This window comes from Aspergillus versicolor (genome assembly GCF_001890125.1).
Source record: "Aspergillus versicolor CBS 583.65 unplaced genomic scaffold ASPVEscaffold_8, whole genome shotgun sequence".
NCBI lineage: Eukaryota > Fungi > Ascomycota > Eurotiomycetes > Eurotiales > Aspergillaceae > Aspergillus > Aspergillus versicolor.
In genome coordinates, this window is record NW_024467531.1 from 1,602,287 (window position 1) to 1,616,051 (window position 13,765).

Genomic DNA, 13,765 nt, shown 5'->3' on the forward strand with positions numbered 1-13,765 from the left:
CATGTGTACCACCAGTCCCCTGCTTTGTAGTATGAGACCCAGTATAGACCAAGCTTTCTGTCGCCCAAGTCTGAACCTCTTACAGCTATTTGCATGTGATTCATCCACTGCTGGCAGCGCCAATCTGCGGGGAGCGCTCACATGTGCCTGAATCAGATCCTCTGAGTCGCTCCTCAGCCTCCTCCCCACGAACCACCGCCACTAAAAATACATACAGAGTGCCAAACCCTCTCCACAGACTCCCTCGGTCCGTCGTTCCCGCTTCTGCAAAGAAAGAATGACAATATAAAGCGTCTGGGAAGTACTGCACCCCTCCAACGGTCATACAACATACAAACGAGCAAACCCTACCCAAAATGTCAGAAACGGCAACAACAACGACCACACTAACTCAACGAGTCCCCTCCTCATCCGCGTCACGGGAAAGCGGAATAAAAGGGAAAGAAAAGGAAATCCCCATCTACGAAACCATAACCCCGCCCCGAGCCCTCAACTCCATCGTCGAAAACGACATCTACCTCCTAGGCGGCCAAGTCGCCATCCTATGCCAGTTCGCACACCCAGCTCTTGCAAAGGGTAGCTTCAAGCACTCGTCATTTGCCGACCGCATCCCGCAGCGTCTCCGAAACACGGCGCGGTTCCTGAATGTCGCGGTTTGTGGAAATGAAGAGGAGAAGAGGGCCATATTCGGCGTGATCCATCGCTACCATTCGCGCGTGAAGGGGGACGATTATAGCGCTGACGATCCCGAGCTGCATAAATGGACGGCGGCGACGTTGTTTATTTCGATTGTGCTAGTGCGCGAGACGTTCTTTGGGAAGATGGAGAAGGCAGAGATGGAGAATATGCTTAGGGAGAGTGCGGTATTTGGGACGTCGTTGAGAATGCCCCCCGAGATGTGGTTTGATTCGCTGGAGGAGTTTTGGGAGTACTGGGATTATAATATTGCCACGCTGCAGGTTACGGATATGGCCAGGAGTTTGGCCAAGGATCTCATGTATCCGAGGAATCTGCCGAGAGAGATGGCGTTGACGTTGCCTGTTGCCAGGGTGCTTACAGTGAATTGGTTGCCGGAGAGGTTGGCCAGGGAGTATAATCTGCAGCCGACGTTGTTGAATCAGGCTACGTATGTTGCGTTTGTGGCGTGGGTGAGGGCTGTGTATCCTATGCTGCCGCAGGCGTGGAGGGGGAGAAGACACGTGGAGTATATGGAGGACTTGAAGAAGGCTGTACAAAGGATTCATGAGACAGGGCATTGGGCTGGTATTTAATCTTTAATGACTTAATGGATATATAAAACTATGATGTGTTCGCGGAGGCGAGAGGCCTGGTTGCTTCCTCTTCCTCTGAGTGTTCTGCAGCCTCTTCCTCCGAATGTTCTGCTTCATCTTCCGCTTCGGATCCAGGTCTCTGACCAAGAGGCACAGAATCTATTGAGATAGAGTCAGGCGTGATCATGACCTTCTGCTGGCCAACACTCTTAACCCAGCCTTTCAAAGAGCTGGTTTCAGATGTCGCATCGTCCGGCTGGATAAACGGAGAGAGAACCCTTCCAATAGTTGTCAACTCAAGAAAAATACGTAGCCGCTTCAGCCTAGTCCGTCTCATAATCAACAATGCGATAAGCAGACATAGGAGAGCTGTAGTACCAGCTAGCGTGACAAAGGCCGGGACTGCATAGGGGATTTCGTAGCGGATATGGCTGCCATACACAGTAACAGGTACATTTGTATTCGACGACACCGGGCTACTGTCAGATATCGACGAGGAGATTCTCGATGCAGCAGCATTCAACCCCCATCCCTTAGTTCCAACAACTGCATTGGTCGCAATGTCTGTCCAGACAAGATTGATAATGGACGCAGCTCCATCTGCGGACTGCAACAGTCGTTGCCACTTGGCATACAGCGCGAGACTGCGAGCGCCGGAGTAGTCTGCCTCCGGGTTAAATCCTGCGACATTTATAGTGTATGCTGTCATCAGCGCCTGATTATAGAATTCAACTCCAGGGAGGTTCTGCCCAGTCCCTACAGGTACGGAATTGAGACCGCGGAGCAGGGGGTAATTCTGGTCCATGTACCCAGGCAGATAAAGACTTTCCGCCTTGATTGATGAGATGTTATATTCATCGAGAGTAGACTGAGAAACAGTGGCATTAGGACCGATGATCCCCCACATAGGAGGCGCGGTGTCGATGCTCCGCCGTGGTATATTTTCCACGCCCCAGACGGGTTCATTTCCATCCTCATACGTTTTTAGCTTTAGGGATCGTACTTTGAGTGCGTCGAGCCCGGTGCCGTTGTATTGGAACTCGACGGTTTTTAAAGTTGCTTTCATGGCTGTTGCGCAGGAATATAGTGGGATCTTCCATCTTGTGTCTGGGTCTAGGATCAGGTCGTCGCCTCCATCAATCCGCGTCGCAGCTCCCACAACAAGGCCGCAGGCGATTAGGGAGCTGTTGATATTAGATGGACTCTGGCTGGTTGTGCCACCACAGGCCGCGGCTTTGGGGGTCAGCATAAATAGTGATAGGAATGTAGGAGAGGCTTACAGGCGGTGTCGAAATCCGTAGCAGTAACATTATACGGGTTGGAACTTTGGCTATGGTTGGTAGTCAGGTTGAGATACGACCCGAAGTTGATGTTGGTCTGGATGGCAGAGAAGGCGATGGTGAAGTTATTGCTCTTAGCATCATCCGCGAGCTCGAATATCTGGCCCTTGCTTGAGTCAACGCGGGTAAGAGAGTCCGAGTCACGATCCGTCAGGTTCAAGTATAACATGGTGTAGTAGTTGTTCACCCATGCAGCCCTGGATGCACGTTCTCTCAGGTCAAATCCACTCTGTCCATTGACAGTTCCCGTCCGAGACATCTCAGGTCCTGTCCGGGGCAGGGCAGAGAACCCCCCCTCATCAACGAGAGATACATTCCGCAGATATCGTTCGTTGAAGTTCCACGGCGGCGTGAGGGCGTTTATGCTCAGGTTCAGCGAAACACACTCTGTCTCGGGCTCGATAAATAAGATGTCCTCGGTCCAGGTAGCCCCATACTTCAGCGTCGCGTTTGGCGCGGTGTGGTTGCGAAATCCAATACCCCCCTTCTGGAGATCAGTAATTAGACCTTCTACCAGCTTTATCTTATCTTCGAGGAGGATTGTCGACATGGTCCTGTAGTCTGGCTTCGTGTACCACGACAGAACGCTGTACGGGTCCGTCGAGTTCCTGTACATCCGATACTGGATATCAAATATACTGGAAATAGTGGGACTCATGGAAGCAACGCCGTCATTATAGATGGTCATTAATTCCTGCGGAATCCGGCTCTCGTATACAGTATTATTGCAAACCTCCGTCAGTCCCTTCGTCTGGCATGTCTGATTGAGCGTCGTCCCCGGGCACGGAACTTCAAGCCCACAAAAACGCGTAAACGGCCCTGAACTGCGCGAGGGCGTTCCATATCCAAACGCAGATTTATCGGGAATATAATGGAACGGTTTCTCCGTGAATGAGTCGGCGGGCTCAATAGACGAGTAAAGCCCCAGCGGCGAGCAGATGGCAGCGACGGATAGCACAAACAGTAGAATAGTCTGGCCCCAAGATGTCAAATAAATCCGCCATGGGACGCCCGCTGTCTCTGCGCTGCTCGAGTTGAGAATACCCGGCCAGAGCGATGAATGCAGTGTCCGGCTGAGGACAGTCCTAGACTACTGTTAGGCGAGCAACTCAGAAAAACAGCCCTACGTACCATGTAAGAATAGAATGCTCATTCGTCAGAAACGCAATAAGAGCCCAGGGAATAGCAAGAGGAATCAAGATCTGGAGAATAAAAACCCCAGCGGCAATGAGGCCAGAGACCTCCGCCACGGTCAACTCCATCTCGCGGAAAGAGGACAACGCTGAAAATGGAAAACAATCAGCAGAGCGCGCGCTCTTGAGTGAGCGAGACCCTGGACCGTTCCGCACAGTCCAAGAGTTTTCAACGCCAGAGCTTTGCCAAATGCACTCTAGTACCTTGTCCTATTGGTGTTTGGGCTGCGAATACGAGGCCAATTTGCGCCTGAGTGAAATGAATCGCACTTGCTTGTGGGAGCACGAGCCGAGTCGGCGACGGGTGATTCTGTTATGTGTCTGCATGCTCTCGTATTCAGCCTCAACCAATCCGCAGAAAAGTCCGTTATTAAGCTATCTCATTGTCTCGAGGTGTTTTGGCTGTGCCCTAATTGAATGTAGATGTGGCCATGCCGAGGTGTAACATTACGGAGAATGACCTTACAGTCGATCGCACCTTCCCAGATTCAGACCCGGTCCCCTCCTGTCCCACGTTATCATTGGCTGAAGCAATCCACGTGATTCCATCTTACACGATCGAGTATCGTCCATACGGCCCTACCATGGAGCGCCAGTTGAAGGAACATCTTTATGTTGAAAACGTCGCACTGAGTCTCGGATGCGGTGCAATTAATGGAATTAACATATATTGCCGTCAAAGCTGACACTAGCAAGACTACTATATTGAGCCCTAACTATAATACAGACTACAACACTGCGTTATCATACTGCATATGCTAGGATTCAACACCTCTCAGCATAAGGTCCTTCCCCTCCCCTGCAGCCTTCAATTCTACCTCCAACCCCTGCGCATCCCACTCCATCTGACTGACAGTTGCGTGCCTGTCATCCACACTCCTCCAGCCATCCAGACCGTGGAAAAGCACAGCCAGGAGCGACGTCTTCCACAATTGCAGTCGTCGCCGTCTATTCGTGAAAATGGTCAACACCAGAAAAGCCACGCCCAGTGCCTGCAGGGCCGCGGGGAGGATAATCCAGGCCCAGTTCACGGACACGTAGACTTTCGCCGAGGATATGGTGCCGTTGACTTGGGTGTTGCTGTGCTTCATTGCAGACCGTGTCAAGGAGCTAGCGATTTTCCCCATCGTGTGCTCGAGTCCGTTTTCGATGGTTTTGAGAATAGCTGGGTCTGTTTCCTCATACCCGAGGTCTTGTTGTGAAGAATTCTGCGTTATCAGCAAACGAGACGCGGAGTCGCCCCCAATATAGGTTGATAAGGCCGTAAGTGCTGGCGGTTCAAAAGCAAACTCGGACGCATTTAGCCAAATCGACGATGTGTTGCTGAGTGTGATATCGGTTCCGGGTCTATTTGCCGGTTTCCAGAATCTGGTAAGGCCCATGCTGCCCAGGCGACCTGAATCACTATCTTTGGCCTTTTCCTCGGGGAACTCGGCGTATACGCTTCCATTAGTGACGTCAACGTATAGGATCTCGCCGAAGTCAGCTGAAGTGGTGTTGGATGAAACAGCGCCGTTCGAAACGGAGATCTCGTACTCTTGCAGGCACACTGTCAGGGCGCACTGCGTGGCCTTTGTGACCTTCAAGTCCGGCCCTATATCTAACCTGGCAGTCGAGCGCAGCGAGTAGTTCGCTGGGAGACTGAATTCCGCATGCGCCATGACCAGCTGAGGGTTCGCGATACCGGCATATGTATAGTTGTTGAATGTAAGACCAGGGCCGGGGCCGTCGAGGCTGAACGGCGACCACACTGCGTGGTGAGGGGATATAACCTCAAACCACAGGTCATTCCCGTCACGTTTGTCAAATATCGCTATGCCGTCGCTGGTGGTGGATGAATAGGTGACGGTAATATCGTAGCCGTATCCTTTTGGTGGACTAACAAAGCATGACTGTTCCTCGCCCAAATACTGCCTGCTTGTGTTTAGAAAAACCGGTTTACATTGGACTGTCGTCAATGCAGTGATGTCTTCGCACTTGTGGCACAACCCAATGGATTCAAAGGGTGACCAAGTGCAGTTCCCCGTGGGGCAAGCTGGGGGTTCGATATCGCCCTCACGATCAGACCATTGTGCTTTATAGACAATGGAAGCAGGCGAGTCTAACTGAGTTGGAAGAATATAAGGGACTTGTTTAGCTGTAGCGACGATGGGGGTGGACGCATCAGCGGTGATTCGGATTGGATAAGTCACGATCTGCTGGAGAAACGGCTCAAAGGCGAGTGCCAGTATTATCACGATTGCACCAAGAGACACGAGAGACTGTCCCCTATGCTTGAATATAACCGTCAATGATCCAAGCGGGCCTCTGCTGGCGCTGTCGAATAACTGCATGTCATCCACCTGCCTCGGACTTTTGTGGAACCAGACCCATTTCAGCTGCCCGATACATTCTCCAATGGTGAATACGAGGGAAGACTTGGATGCCGTGGCTAAGATAGAAATGATGGCGTTGAGTGTCAGTCCGTACGACAGACTCGGCGTTGGTTCCTGGTCGTACGCTACCAGAACACCGACGATGGAAGCAAAGCAGGCCAGGCTGAATACTGTCGCAATAACCTCGTGGAGCCAGGTATCAAGGGTTGCAAGCAGCCAGTCGGCGAGCCCGATTGAAGGATCAGTAGACTGGCGGCTATTGTTGTCGCTGTCGCTGTCAGATTCCAGCCCCTCCTCCTCTTCCATACGGCTCACAGCTCGAGACGGCACTTGCTCGACACCATGGTAGTGGTGGTTCGCGGTTGTTTCGTTGCCGGGTTCGTGGGACATGCTGAGACAGTGGTTACTCAGTTTCAGCGGAAAGAAGACCACGAAAGTGGGCAACTGAAGCGCTCCGACCGTTAAAGAGCTGACTGCCACGGGCGGGTTCTGGCCCCTCAAGAGGACGAGGCTGAAGTCCCCTCTAATCTGCATGTTCAGGGCCTATCAGAGAGACAGGTGAGGCAGCCTTGCAGATGGCAGTGCATTGACCTCCGTGGTGGTTGAAGAATGGCAGTGCGGAGTAAAAATAGACCTTAATGCATTGATTATGCAGGCATAGGTAAGTACGTGATTAATTTTAATTGCCCATGCTCGACGTGCACGGGAAATTAATTAAACAAAAGTGTTCATTTTGGGCAATCTGCTAGTCAGGTATCTAGGATAACCATCCTGCCTGCCAGGCTTGTTATAAGTCTAATTCATATATCTTATATCTCTTGAAGTACACACTATGAGTACCAAAGACAGGATGCCAATATCCAGTAAGAGTAGACTATTATTGTGGAATCTTATATATCTAAAGACAATTATATAATCTTTAGTATAGACATGTCTGTATAGGCATACTATACTATTCAAGAATATACCCTTCTAGACCTCTACTACCTAAGCAAACCCTTCCCATATACTCAATACAGCTATACAGGCATGACGCACGCCAATGTTAATCAATTCTTAGTTACGCTACACTCACTATACTGTGCGAATATTACTTAGTGGCTACTAGATCTATTCCTGTCATCCGGTCCCATCCAAATAGCGCACGAAATATCGATTCTGGGAAATCAGGTTTCTATATACATATAAGCATGCATATATAACATAAATCAACATGCACGTTGACAAAACATCAAACCAATACTCTTCACCATTCTTTCCCACAATCTCCCCTGCTTACCAGTTCTCATACTTGCCTTCGCCATGTCAAGAGAACACTGCGACCTCTCCCCTTTCTCCGAGCACGACAACCTAATATCTCGATCAAGATAACTCCGCCCCAACCACTCCACAAACCCATCAACATCAGCCATCGTGCTCATCGCCCCAAGACTAACCCGTACAATACCCGTCGCCTGTCCATAAACCTCTTGGATGGGGTCGGAGCAGCGGTGTCCCGCCCCCCAGGCCGCTTTCATATCTTCCATCCGCACCCAGCCCAGATATGCCATGCCCCCGGGATTACACACGCTCCCGCTGCGGAGGTAGATTCTCTCCTTGTCTGCGTGGCGCTCGACGTCTGCGTACCCGTGGATATTTCCCGATGGGTCGAGCACGGAGAGGGCGATGGTGGGCCCTTGCAGATTTGGATCTCCGAAGTTTTGTTTCTCTGAGCCGGTGTAGATCCGGCAGAGGGGGCCGTTGTTTGAGTGCCGCAACGATAGCAGTTTTTGGTATAGGTCCGCGACGAGGAATGCGCAGTGGGATGAGATATCGCTCATTCTCCCGAATAGTTTTTTGTGTGTTTCGATGGCATGCGGAATTGCTGCAATTGAGTGGAAGGGTAGTGTTCCGTCTTCTAATGCGTCATGGATTGACTCGGTCTTGGTTGCATGCCAGGAGGGGACTCGGGCTGAGGGGGAGTTGATGACCATATCGACCGTGCCGCCACCGAAGTACCGGCGCTGCTGGAGGATGCTGGCCGCTGCCTTGCGCACAATCAAGCATCCGACATCCGGATATCCAAGTATCTTGTATAGCGAGACTGCGGTGAAGTCGGGGGCGGATTCGGCGTCTGAGAGGTCTAGCGGAGAGGTAGAGGCAATCGCGGCAGCATCCCAGAGAACGTATGTATTTCTAAAATTCTGACGGATCCTACGGGGCCTGCAGTAGTTAGTAGGAGCTGGGTTGGGAGAAGCGAGAGACGTACCATGACCGTGGCATTCTGCGCCCAGTCATATTGCTCTGTCCGGGATACGCGAAGAGTGTGGCATTGCGTCGTGAACCATGTCCTTGGTCAATCCATTTCTCCACTGCATCGCTTGCCAGGCACATACTCCCGCCAGTCGCTATCTCACGCAGTCCGACTAGACTTGTGTGAGAATCCTGGTGGTAAACGTACTTGAATCCCCGCTTGCCCAAAGGGGACATTCCACGAGGCCGAGTATAGTTGGACAAGCACTCGCCAACTAGTTTAATTGAGGCGGTCGTGTTGGCTGTGAAAACAAGGTCGAACTCGTCAGGGCCTGCCCCGAAGAAGCGAAGAAGCTGCTCGCGAATCGCATCAACGTGGGCACCGGACATGCGAGATGGAGTGTTGTCCGAATGAGGGTTCCCGTACAAGTTGCTCTGCAGGTCTACCGCGTATGACTGGATAAGTGATTGTGCGTATACTGTGGATCCAGCGTGGTCCAGATATATGTTATCCCGTAGGGTAGGATACTCGGTCTCTCGCAGACGTTCGATGTTCTTGTTGTATGCAGGGGCTGCTACTGCAGCCGTATCCGACGCTCCCATGACGTATATACAAGTAGACTGACTGAACGAAATGAGATAAAACACAGCAAGATTCTAAATCTCAATCAGAAGAGACACGGACTAAAGCGACCTATTTAACACCCCACCCAACGCAGAGTCTGAGTCTTCGTGGAAACAGGTCGGCTGATTCTGCGTATTCTTCGCAAACAGCCACAGCGCGGCCTGGTCAGACGTCAGCTCTGCTATTCCAGGTATTCCATTGGCTTCATGGCCTCGCTAGCATTTGCAGATGAACTGGGGCACTCCCCTGTTTGCAAACCCCGTCCTTGCACTGAGATCGTTCATGCCCTCGCTATCCAGCTTCATAGGCCAGTCGCAGCTCCATCCAGTCCAGGATCAAACCCAACCATGCACGATACATGCGCCGCCTCTCGGATCTACCAGGAATTGAGCCAATCTGTGCGCCTCAGTTCCCAACAGGTCCATGGAGGACACTTTCTCCCGCAGCATCAAGGCATGGCCCGCGCGCTACTACGAAAGGATCGGACTATCGCATCCTGCTGCGGCTTTTCTCTTCCTGCCCAGGGTCCCTCGCATATGAGCCCACTGCCGACAGAGACAGCAAGGGGCTGTACAACCTGGCTTACCCATAGCCTGGTTCGCCTTAAGACGCCTTGTTCAGAGGCCTCCCACTCGCTCGCATGTCAACCTGATGGCCTTGGAGCCCCCACGGAGGTCCCAAAGGGACGGAATCCTGTTATGCATTGTGGCACTGTGACGTGACCAAACCAGGACCAGTCCAAGCCTATAGTTCGTGCTTTGTGGAGCAAATACCTCGATTCCTTCGGGCTAGCGGGCGGATCTCGACGGGATGTCCGAGTGCCATTATCTAGAGGATGCGATGGCGATCGGAGGGGTCAAGATCATCTTTATTGTGAGATGCCTTCGCCCGAGTCGGCTTCATCTTGCCAGCGTGGTGGGACGGGGGCCCCTGAGATATCAGCGGCTGGGTTTAGAATGTCTCGGACATGACGGGAAGCGAGGCGCAAATTCGAGTCTCTGCAAGCAGGAGATCCGATTTACTGTGTCCGAATGGTGTGCGTCAGACTGCATGGGGGCTGACCAGGAACTGTCGCTCGCGAAGACTGCTCGGAGGGCCCGGCGCTGACTCGGTTGGTCGTACAGAGGTGATGATAATCGGATCGTGCAGCTGTAATGCCCGATATTGTGGACTCGAGGTGTCGAGGTAGATCAGGGAGTATGATGGAAGACCTGTTCCCCTCTTGTTAGGTTTTCCTGACTTGGAGACATGCAGGTGGGCTGGCGGGGTCTGCCAGGCTTCCATCTGCTGCTACGCGCCAGGATGATCAGGTTCGAACTTGGAGTATTTGTCATTCCCAACAACTAGACCTCAGCTGAGATCACTCGCACTAACTTTGGTTACGCAGACTTGATCCTCCACTTCGCTTCGATGCTGTGAGAAGCCTACCGGCCGGTCGGGTCTGGGGTGCAGAGAGATGTGACGCGTTGTCCAGGAATAAATCCAGTGGGATCCCTGTAGAAGCTCAGCTGGCCGATATGACTGATACGAGGGCCGCCAAGGGACAAACATGTTCGCGTCCCATGGTTCGTACCAGAGTTCATGGTGGTGGAGAGGAGCTACGACCCACGACAAGACCCACGATCTGCGAACCAGTCCAGACAAAAACGGACAGAATAGGAAACAGACCACGGAAAGTGAATTCCTATCAGGATGCATATCTGCATCGAGCTGGTGGCGCACATCACGTAATGTTTCGGACTAGCCCTCAGCGTCGCACGAGTCCTATATATAGTCCACAGCCGGAGAGCGCAACAAATCGAATGGATTATAGACGCGTAAGTCAGTCCGTCGGCTTACTTGCAGCTCTCTCGAACGACGTTAGTGACCGATGAGCGTTTCAAGTAGTTAAAGAGGTAGGTGAGCTCACTACAGCGTAACTTGACTCCGTGCAATATTCAAGGATCAACAGAACCATAATCGAAAGGTGTCAATATCCTTGTGGCCATTTCTGCCCGTTTAAAGTCGCAGGGAAACCTTCTGTCTTCCTCCGAGCTCTTTAGTAGACATACTACAGTCAGACCTGGCCTTGCAAACCCGGTGCCCAGACACGTTCGTCGTACTCGACCTTGGGTATATATTCAAGTATGTAAGTTGCCTGCTTCAAGAACTAGGGGAAAGTCAAACTTGTCGTTAATTGTATTGCAGCGCATTATTAGTGATATAGAGCCCCAGCTTACGCTATCCGCTGTGTTAGAACCAAGCCATGCGTGTAACAGAGACTCGGCACATCAATCTCCGAGGCGTATTGCGTATCCCACAGCGGGCGTCGAGATCAGGCAATCTCCCGCTGGATCTCACCTGAAACGTGCTAAAGCCACCGGTATATATTGATGCGGGCACGGAGCAGAGGAGGGTCTGCTGGGATACGGTTCCATAATGTCAGGACAACATGCCATATTATGGTAATATCCAAGCCGTGCTCATTAATAAAGGTTCAAGATATCTCTCCGACCTAGATTGGAGCCCCATCTTCCATCCCTCGTTGTCGTCGGCTAATATATATTAGCCAAGACCAAAGCGGAGATGAAGCCCAAGATATCGAGACGATATAGATTAATGGGTGGATAATGGGCCAGACTCGATTCTAGACACTCAAGCCCCGCCAGTATGCACGCCACGATGTCTGGCTCATTTCCCTGGAGTCCTGTTGTAATAATCATTAATACTATCTATTGCTATCCATATCGTAAACTTTACCGTTTTTCCCGGTCATTAACCGCTACTATATACAAATAAACAGCGAAAAGAAAACGAAGGTTATATCCGATCCTCCACCGTCCTCCTCGGCCCCATCGCCATAACCCCATGCTCACTCCCATCCTCACTCTGCACAATAACCTCCGTCGTCTGTATAATCCTCCCCACCGGATGCATTCCCTGCCGGGACAACACCCTCGCCCCACTCGCAAGATTCTCCTGACTCCCCTCCTCCGACCCCTCCGACAGCGACGGCTGGTTCCCGTGAATGTGGACGTGGTATTTCTGCTCCTCGGGATCGAGCCGGCTGCGCTGCAGCGAGGCTAGGGCGTGGCTGTTGTGGTGCACGTTGCTGTTGGGGCCGTAGTAGGCATCGCCCGTGCGTTTGCGTGTGCGTGTGCGGGATCCGTAGTACCCTGTTAGACCTCTTGTGCTCCCGATTATGCTCTTGACTAGGGGCTTGATTGTTGGGAAGCAGGCCGCGATTATGCCGACGTTGAGCTCGACTCTAATTATTAGTCAGTGATGTACTCTGTCTGTTGTAGTGGGTAAGGAAAAAAAGGCTTACGAGTTCCAGATGTGGTAGTCGGCGTTGCTGCGGCTTGTTAGTAGACGATGGTATGGAAGTATGTGGAAACGTACCGGTACATGTTCTTCTCCTCGTATACTCTGCCCTGGAGAACAGCCTTGGTGATCGCCGCGGCGCAGGCACTGCTGATGTTAGTTGTTGTTGTCTGATATATATTCACTACACTCACAAATAACCCAGACTGAGAATGCCCATAAGCGAAGCCTTAGTCCGCCGGTTGACCTGGATATCGTAGAACATGAATACGGGCAACGTGGCGTAGATAAAGTCCGTGACGATATTGATAGCTACAGATATCAGTAACAACTTCAATAGTTCACGTCTGACATACCGCTGTTGAACTTTCCAATCTTCAGATACGTTTCACTAGAGTAGCACTTGGTCCCCTTGGCCAGGCGCTTTTTGAAATCCCACGCAGCGTCGATTGGAATGCACTGCAGGATGAGGGTCAACATGCAGGCAATCGTAAACAATACAAGAAACACTTTGCAACGCCATTAGCCGGTTACCACTGAAAAAAGTATGGCCACCCACCGAGAGATCCCATAATGAACGGCTTCAAAAGTTTCTTCTGCGTCGTGAAGCGCAGCAAAAAGAACCCGATCGATATCTTGACAAGGCTAATCCCCAACACCAGAACGATCGCATGCGGCCAGAACCACTTGCTCAGCATCTCGTTATCATTGTTGGCTGCGATGGCGGCATTGAACTGGCCCAGGCCGTGGTGACTTTCGCCGACGAAACATGCGAGGACGCCGAAGGAGCACATCTAGAGAATAGCATAAACAGATGGTCAAAAATAAAACGAGGATAGACGGAGCTATTCAAGGATTATACGTACCGCGGCCACGACCATAATCCAGTCCTCGACGTAGAACCGGCGCAGGATGAATATCCGGACGTAGCATCGTAGTGTGACAAGCAGCGCAGCGAGCCCTGTTAATGTCCCAACGATGGCGAGAATGCGAGGGCTGTTCGACGAAAAGTCGATATCTGCCGGATCAGGCTCAGCTTCTTGCCTGGCCTGCAAGCCTGGAAAGACGAGAGTCGTTGCCATTTGGCTATTTGGCTACATAGGTGACGGGAACAGCCAGGAGAAACAAAACTGTCCCAGGAGGGGTATATCAATCAGATGCAAGTAATGGTTCCCTGTATGAACCCTAGCTCATTTCCGAACCATTGAGTGAAGAATGTGGACGGGGCGCCAGGCAGATCCAGTGCATCGATCGAGTTCCCCCGAGCTCCAGCGAGGGCTAGTGGATAATCGGTGTATTTGAGAACTTGTCAAGCTATTCTAGAATGGTAAAAGGATCAATGGTGCAAATTCTACCCATGAAGTCTCGAACGTATTCGTCTTTCATTATTCGCTAAAGGGAAGGCACAGGGATTCCATGTTATCCT

At 51.5% G+C, this 13,765-nt stretch overlaps 6 protein-coding genes across 6 annotated transcripts; 2 read left to right on the plus strand and 4 right to left on the minus strand.

Annotated features, from left to right (window-relative positions):
- Nucleotides 1–203: 203 nt before the first annotated feature.
- On the plus strand, nucleotides 204–1,271 carry ASPVEDRAFT_198236 (oxygenase MpaB family protein; the record flags this gene model as incomplete). Its single annotated transcript, XM_040809251.1, has 1 exon — nucleotides 204–1,271. The coding sequence occupies exon 1, from the start codon at nucleotides 357–359 to the stop codon at nucleotides 1,269–1,271; it is 915 nt and encodes a 304-aa protein (XP_040671004.1). The 5' UTR covers nucleotides 204–356.
- On the minus strand, nucleotides 1,230–3,886 carry ASPVEDRAFT_44763 (uncharacterized protein). The gene is made up of 3 exons (XM_040813129.1): nucleotides 3,743–3,886; nucleotides 2,552–3,696; nucleotides 1,230–2,504 (listed from the first exon to the last, which is right to left on the minus strand). The coding sequence occupies exons 1-3, from the start codon at nucleotides 3,871–3,873 to the stop codon at nucleotides 1,300–1,302; spliced, it is 2,481 nt and encodes an 826-aa protein (XP_040671005.1). The 5' UTR covers nucleotides 3,874–3,886; the 3' UTR covers nucleotides 1,230–1,299.
- Nucleotides 3,887–4,427: 541 nt separating this feature from the next.
- ASPVEDRAFT_44764 (DUF3176 domain-containing protein) lies at nucleotides 4,428–6,654 on the minus strand. The gene has a single exon (XM_040813130.1). The coding sequence runs from the start codon at nucleotides 6,567–6,569 to the stop codon at nucleotides 4,563–4,565; it is 2,007 nt and encodes a 668-aa protein (XP_040671006.1). The 5' UTR covers nucleotides 6,570–6,654; the 3' UTR covers nucleotides 4,428–4,562.
- A 733-nt stretch (nucleotides 6,655–7,387) lies between these two features.
- ASPVEDRAFT_55195 (uncharacterized protein) lies at nucleotides 7,388–9,014 on the minus strand (the record flags this gene model as incomplete). The annotated part of the gene is made up of 2 exons (XM_040815034.1): nucleotides 7,388–8,381; nucleotides 8,428–9,014. The coding sequence occupies 2 exons, from the start codon at nucleotides 9,012–9,014 to the stop codon at nucleotides 7,388–7,390; spliced, it is 1,581 nt and encodes a 526-aa protein (XP_040671007.1).
- A 114-nt stretch (nucleotides 9,015–9,128) lies between these two features.
- Nucleotides 9,129–10,122, plus strand: ASPVEDRAFT_837410 (uncharacterized protein). Its single transcript, XM_040817440.1, has one exon. The coding sequence runs from the start codon at nucleotides 9,243–9,245 to the stop codon at nucleotides 9,756–9,758; it is 516 nt and encodes a 171-aa protein (XP_040671008.1). The 5' UTR covers nucleotides 9,129–9,242; the 3' UTR covers nucleotides 9,759–10,122.
- A 1,713-nt stretch (nucleotides 10,123–11,835) lies between these two features.
- On the minus strand, nucleotides 11,836–13,421 carry ASPVEDRAFT_137725 (uncharacterized protein; the record flags this gene model as incomplete). The annotated part of the gene is given in 7 exon segments (XM_040807422.1): nucleotides 11,836–12,283; nucleotides 12,344–12,370; nucleotides 12,418–12,486; nucleotides 12,534–12,670; nucleotides 12,685–12,848; nucleotides 12,899–13,133; nucleotides 13,206–13,421. 7 exon segments carry the CDS (start codon nucleotides 13,419–13,421, stop codon nucleotides 11,836–11,838), a joined length of 1,296 nt encoding a protein of 431 aa, XP_040671009.1.
- Nucleotides 13,422–13,765: the final 344 nt, after the last annotated feature.

What these genes read in the sequence shown, in the direction of transcription:
- ASPVEDRAFT_44763 (XM_040813129.1), bottom strand. Translation starts at nt 3,873, where the DNA reads ATGGAGTTGACCGTGGCGGAGGTCTCTGGCCTCATTGCCGCTGGGGTT. An exon ending in GAGCATTCTATTCTTACATG is followed by an intron (nt 3,697 to 3,742) that starts GTACGTAGGGCT and finishes ACAGTAGTCTAG; the next exon opens with GACTGTCCTCAGCCGGACAC. An exon ending in TACGGATTTCGACACCGCCT is followed by an intron (nt 2,505 to 2,551) that starts GTAAGCCTCTCC and finishes TGACCCCCAAAG; the next exon opens with CCGCGGCCTGTGGTGGCACA.
- ASPVEDRAFT_837410 (XM_040817440.1), top strand. Translation starts at nt 9,243, where the DNA reads ATGGCCTCGCTAGCATTTGCAGATGAACTGGGGCACTCCCCTGTTTGC.
- ASPVEDRAFT_44764 (XM_040813130.1), bottom strand. Translation starts at nt 6,569, where the DNA reads ATGTCCCACGAACCCGGCAACGAAACAACCGCGAACCACCACTACCAT.